Source organism: Triticum dicoccoides, chromosome 7B, assembly GCF_002162155.2.
Source record: "Triticum dicoccoides isolate Atlit2015 ecotype Zavitan chromosome 7B, WEW_v2.0, whole genome shotgun sequence".
NCBI lineage: Eukaryota > Viridiplantae > Streptophyta > Magnoliopsida > Poales > Poaceae > Triticum > Triticum dicoccoides.
In genome coordinates, this window is record NC_041393.1 from 223129058 (window position 1) to 223135609 (window position 6552).

At 44.8% G+C, this 6552-nt stretch overlaps 1 protein-coding gene across 1 annotated transcript; it reads right to left on the bottom strand.

The window, feature by feature from the left end:
* Positions 1-497: 497 nt before the first annotated feature.
* Positions 498-3503, bottom strand: LOC119337283. The gene is made up of 2 exons (XM_037609397.1): positions 3150-3503; positions 498-2573 (listed from the first exon to the last, which is right to left on the bottom strand). The coding sequence occupies exon 2, from the start codon at positions 2463-2465 to the stop codon at positions 774-776; it is 1692 nt and encodes a 563-aa protein (XP_037465294.1). The 5' UTR covers positions 2466-2573; positions 3150-3503; the 3' UTR covers positions 498-773.
* Between the last annotated feature and the right edge of the window lie 3049 nt (positions 3504-6552).

A 6552-nucleotide genomic window follows, 5' to 3' on the forward strand; every position in this document is an offset into this window, starting at 1 on the left:
CATTGATAAGGTAATATAAGATGGTGGCATGGTTTGGTTTATACTTTATTATCCTCTCTGGTTGATGCTAGAGATAACACGAATTTCAAATCTCGAATTCTGAACCGACGAATTCGTGAAAATTCAGTCATACATAGATTGTAGTGAAGTATAGCACACTTGTCAATTTGCCTGTCACGTACTCCATCCGTTCCCAAATATTTGTCTTTCTAGACATTTCAAATGGACAACATACAGATGTACGTAGACATATTTTAGAGTGCAGATTCACTCATTTTGCTTCGTATGTAGTCACTTGTTGAAATCTTTAAAAAGACAAATATTTGGGAATGGAGGGAATAGAAACTACACTGCTAATTTTCATTTTTCGTCAAAGTTGAGTGCAATAACATTTCACATAAATGGCTAACATATACTATTAGAGACTGTTGACTGAACGGAATGAAAATTGAGAACAGAGATAATACTACATCAAAAATATATAGATAGCACAGAGAAATCTGAAGCCCATAAGAATTTACTATATAATTGCAGCAAAGAGTCATTGGAAAATAATTAGGTGCGAGACTCGACTACTTTGCATATTTCATCTAACAGGATTGTTAACTACTTGTCCTATTGAGATACCGAATGATACTGTAACAAAGGGAGGCTTCAGCCAATTCGACTTCGCAACAGAAAGTAAAACATTACCCTTATTTACTATGTTAGCTAGGTGGTAAGCCAACTCCCCATCTCTATAATCAGATCTCCTTGTTTGTTGCTCGCAAACTTCAAAGTTTGATGCCCTTCGCCTTTACATTTGCCATGCTAGCCAGCCCACTCGCTGTCTCTGAACCCACCATGGTCGGCGTCTCAACAGGATCCACAAGGTCGACCGCCCTGTGTGGCTTCCTCCTTGTGTATGTGTAAGGGAATCTATGTCCTTCAACTCTTGTAGCAGAGTTCATGAAAGGAGGTGCCTTCGTCTTCAGTCCATCATGATGCTGTTTGAGCACTGTTTCAGACTGCATCGGGAAGTTATAAGGTGGGTTTGTGCTTGCACCAAGGGTAAGCATCTCAGAAATAATGTCAGCATTTCCTGGGTTGGACATTTTCATCAATCCGTTCGTCTCGTGGCCAACGGCGGTTCTCGTATACAGACCAGGAGAACTTTCAGGAACCATGGCACCCGGCCGACCAAAGTTCTTCAAAAGGTTCTTCTCATGGAGGGATTCTCTTGTGTCGTTTCCTTCATTCGAATATGCTGTGATAGGTTTAGCTGCTGACTGATACCCACTCAACACTGCAGAATGGTTGCATGTTTTGAGATCCTCTAAAACAGCATGCTGGACTCCAAATGGGCTTTTGACCAAGATAGGGTAAGTTTCCAGTGCACCCTCCGCCTGCCAGGATTTTGAGCTTGAGCTGCCTAAAGAACTTCTCCTTGTGTTTATGTATAAAGGATAAGATGGATTCACAGAAAAATTATGTACATGCTGTGAAAAAGCATAAGGAGAAAAGGTGGAGACCTGCACTCCCAGCTGAGGGAGTGGGATCAGTCCTGGTGTAGGATGTATTCCTGCATTGCCATCAGCAAGGGAATCACTGTCGGCATTTGCTTTAAGCACGACTTTTGGTGGTTTGCTACATTTTTCACCGGGCACATCTCGAAGGTGAAAAATGTGACTATTCGATGAGCTAATTTCCACTGATTTTGCTCCATGGACTATCTCCTTGTATTTGGCTGACCAATTGGTACTTGATGTCCCTTCTATAAGTTTAGCTCGCTTCAATGGTGCAAAACTGGCAGCTTCAACCTTGCCAATATTTGATAGTCTTGCATTCAAAGGAGAACTGTTTGGATCTGCAAATGCGAGAAGCTTCTCTTGTATCCAGTTGTGCCAAATGTGAATCTTCTCCTCAAGACTAGTATCCACAAGATTTCTTCTCCACAGCTTGTCCATGCACGCAAACTTCCAAACAATGCCATCATGATACAACTTCAGAAAATGATAATACCTTCGTCTCTGAAAGTTCATCAGTAATTCTCTTGCCCGAGAAACTTCTGGAGAATAAAATCCACCATTCAATCTGTCAAAAAACCCTCTAAGTGGACTCCCAAAGAACATAGCACTGCCACTCAAGAGCTCCATCATTGTTGTAAACAAGTCATGTTGGTCCATGTCCGGGAGGTATGCTGCTAGACGGAATCTATCGTCTTCTATTAGACATGAGTTCCACATCTCCAGTGACAGTATGTCATTTAACCCAGGCAGATCATAAAGCCCATAAGGCACATTGCACAGCTGGCCTCCAGACATTGCAAGCTCACAATCGACCTTCGCATGTTCGCAGTCATCGGCAGAATCATGAACAGGAAAGCTCTCAAGCAGTAATTTCTCCTCTTGTGTAAGGTCCTCATTTTCACGGCTGTAACCACACTTCGCTATAGGCGCACCACTTGCAACCTTCACAATGCCCATTGATGATGAAGAAGAAGAGGCCCAATACACCAATCAGTATCAGAGACAATCACAAAAGAGAGTCCGCGATGATTTCAGCACAATACCACACTATCCAGTAGAAGACCCCTGTGAGAAAAAGGAGCAAACAAGCACTTATCAGCAAGATAGCACCCAAGACTAACCAATAGTTCAACTTGGAAATCACTGTTCATGAATTGTCATACAGCAAAAATGATGCATGCCAGAAATTAAACCACTGGAAATATAAAAAACCCTACATTACTGTAACGTATACGCCATAAGCAACATTGCCTCCAGTGATCGAACCAACTACACGGTCCAGAAGTATGAACATCACATTGGACAAATAAATCCTTCTAACCCTTCTCTTCCAAACAGTAAAACGTATCACATCTTCTCTACCATTTCTATTTCTGTTGGCCTAACTTGTACAATCACCTAGAACACTTGTACGATCAACTAGACAGTATAGAGACTAACCCCACCAGAGAAAAATCTAACAAAAAATGACCTAAATTCGGACCTCCTAGAACCGGATCGCGCATTCCACAAACTGGAGCACAAACTGAAGCCGCGAGACACGCATGCACCGCATGCAATTCCGGGAAGCAGAAGCGCCCCCACACAGGTACCACGAAATCACACGCACAATTAGCAATAACTGAAGCTCAAGCCACCAACCTGCCCTACGATCCGGCCGCCGATTCTCCCCGCGAATCCGAGTGAGCTACGTGCCCACACCCAACGAATCGGGCCCGGCGGCCGTCCCACCGCGCGGAATCGCGGCTGGAGACGGCGAACTGCCCGGCGGAACGGGGGATCGAGGGGGTGATGCCGCGCCGAGGGAGAGGAGGCGGCGGAGGAGGGGAGGGGAGGGGAAAGGCGAGTGGAGGAGCCTCTGGGCTGGGGGCGAGATGGACTGGTGGTGATGGCGCAGTCTGTGCCGCGGTACTGTTTCCGCCGCGCTGGTGCTTTGCCCCCATTTCGTGCCGTGTGGAAATCGGAGCGATTACTGCTCTGACCAGCGACAACTGCTTTCCTTCGCTGTTTCCCCTGGTTTTCCGCTTCTTTATTTTCTCGCTTTCTCAGCCGGATCCCCCTCCCCGTCCGCCGTGTTCTATTTCTACGGGAAAAAGTCCAAAACAAACCCTGAACTCGTAGGCTCTAGCTAAATCGAACCCCCAACTCACAATCCCCGAAATTGACACTCTGAACTCACTAATCCTAGTCTAAATCGAACCCTGAGTGCCCTTCCCAAACAGGGATTGCTGACGTGGCTAGTAGCAGCCGGGATTGCTAAATTTTTTGGTGGAAAGTGAGAGAGATGGCCGGTTCGGTGCGTAGAAAGGTGGCCCGGCCCACTTCGAGAGCCCATCCAACGAAGCAGTCGAGGAGGCGCCCCCCTGTATTCTTCTCTGCTCCCGCGACGGCAATGGCGGCAGGCGGGTGATCGACGGCGGCGGCGACGATCTAGCCGGCGCGCGACGGCGAGCGACGGGCTAAGGTATGTGCGCGACGTTCTCCTCCTCTTGGCACTGTTTTTTTGACCTTTGCACACAACATTAGGGTTAGGGTTTTAGGCGGGGATTTGCAGTATTTTGTGGAGGGAAAGGAATGATTTTTATGTGAATAGGGTATGTTTTTTGTATTCGAATTGTGAGTTGGGGTTCGTAGTAGTAGTGCGGGCAAGTGATATTTTTCTGTTTATTTCAGTTTCATCATGGATCCGACGGAGATACTGAACGTGAGATTCCATTTTGGTGGCGAGTTCATCAGTATGGGGCCAAATTTGCAATATGTTGGGGGGGATGATGAGATGTCAGAGATTGAGAGGGATAAGTTGTCACTGCAGGAGGTGAAAGGGTTTCTGAAAGATCATATGCAGTTGAAGGAATCAATGAAATTTTATTTTCAGATACCTGGGAAATCAATGGAAGATGGCTTGATGTTTCTGAATGATGACAGTAAATGTGTCCAGATGGGAGAGTACACTGATGTGGGAGGAGTAGCTGACATATATGTTGAGTATCATGGAGAGGAGGACAGTGAGCATAGTAGCAGTGGGAGTGATTTTGAAAATGATGAGATGATGGAGGTACTTGATGCTGATGATGAACCTGACATTGTCATCACAGCAGAGCATGTTATGGTTCCTGATGATACTGGTGTGATCACTCAAGTAATTTGCAGTCCAGTTAAGCCAGTTCATGGAAGAAGAAGGCAAGTGGATGCAGAGCAAGTGGATGCAGAGCAAGTGGAAGCAGAGCAAGTGGTAGGAAGCTCCCAGCTTCCAGTTTCCCAGGTGTTAAATCCAACTCAAGCATCAAGTGAAGCACCAATTGCTGAAGATTCAGTTAGTGAGTCTGATTCAGACCCTGAATATGAGCCACACAGTGAGGACAGTGGGGAAAATTCAGAAGTTGTGGAGCTAAGAAGGCATGCTAGAAAATTTAAGAAGAAGATGAGAGACACCAAGAGTTGGATTCAGAGAGATTCCACAGCTCCAGTTCCAGTTGAGCTCATTGCAAATATGGAGGAACAAATAGAAGCAGATGAGAAAGATTGGGCCTATGATTCATCTGACGAGGATTACTCATATGATGAAGATTCTGATGGACAAGTGGTGAGGAGGAAGAGCCAGTTTCCTAGATACAATAATGACACAGAGATTCCACACTTCAGCTTGACAATGGTGTTCAGAAGCAAGAACCAGTTGGTGAAAGCACTAAAGAGGTATGGCATTGCCACCAAAAGAAGCATTCAATTTCTTAAGTCTGAGTCAGATAGAGTTAGGGCCAAGTGTGGATGGCCTGGTTGCCCTTGGCTGCTTTATGCTGCCAAAACCTCAAGAACCAGTAGGTTCCAGATCATTACCTTCAATGATGAGCACCATTGTGCACAGAATAGAGAGAACAAATTAGTGACTGCAAAAGTAATTGCCCAAAGGTATGAGCATTTTATTGTAGCAAATCCAATGTGGAAGATTGAGAGCATGAAGGCAATAGTGCTTCAGGACATGTTTGCAGATGTATCCACTTCTAAGTGCAAGCATGCAAAGAAGATTGTGATGGACAAGTTAAAGGCAGGCATGAAAAATGAGTACACAAGGGTATTTGATTACCAGCTGGAGTTGCTTAGAAGTAATCCTGGCAGCACAGTTGCAGTGTGCTTGGATCCTACCAACAAGGTGCAAAATGTTTTCCAAAGCTTTTATGTGTGCTTCAATGCTTTGAAATTGGGATTCAAGGCTGGCTGTAGGAAAGTAATAGGTTTAGATGGTTGTTTTTTCAAAGGAGCAGTGAAGGGAGAGTTGTTGTGTGCCATTGCCAGAGATGCCAATAACCAAATGTATCCAGTGGCTTGGGCAGTTGTTGAGCAGGAAACTAAAGATAGTTGGAAGTGGTTTGTTGGCTTGCTTATCAAGGATCTTGACATTAACAATAATGGAGCTGGCTGGGTCTTCATTTCTGATCAGCAAAAGGGTTTGATCAATGCCATGAAGGATTATCTGCCAAATGCAGAGCACAGACAGTGTGCTAGACATATCTATGCCAATTGGAGGAAGAAGCATAGGGAACATGAATGGCAGAAAAAATTCTGGGCAGTGGCCAAAGCATCCAACAAACAAGATTTCAACTACTACAAGGCAAAGCTAGCACAAGAAACACCAGAGGGTGCAAAGGATATCATGAACACAGAGCCAGGACACTAGGCAAGAGCATTTTTTGCAGTAGGTTCTTTGTGTGAGTCAGTTGACAACAACTTGTGTGAATCTTTCAATCATGCCATTATTGAAGCAAGGTTCTATCCCTTAATCGCAATGCAAGAGAAGATAAGAAAGAAAATTTTAGCTAGAATTCAGGAACAAAGGGAGAAAGGTGCAAGGTTTCATGGGAAAATATGTCCAAGCATATTTAATAAGTTGAAAAGCAGCATAGCAAGCACACAGTTCATGGAGGTGCTCTGGAATGGCAAAGATGGCTTTGAAGTGAAATTACTAACTGGAAGGAAAAGGCAGTACACAGTCAGCCTTGACAATAGGACTTGCTCATGTGGTTATTTTCAGTTATCTGGTCTCCCATGC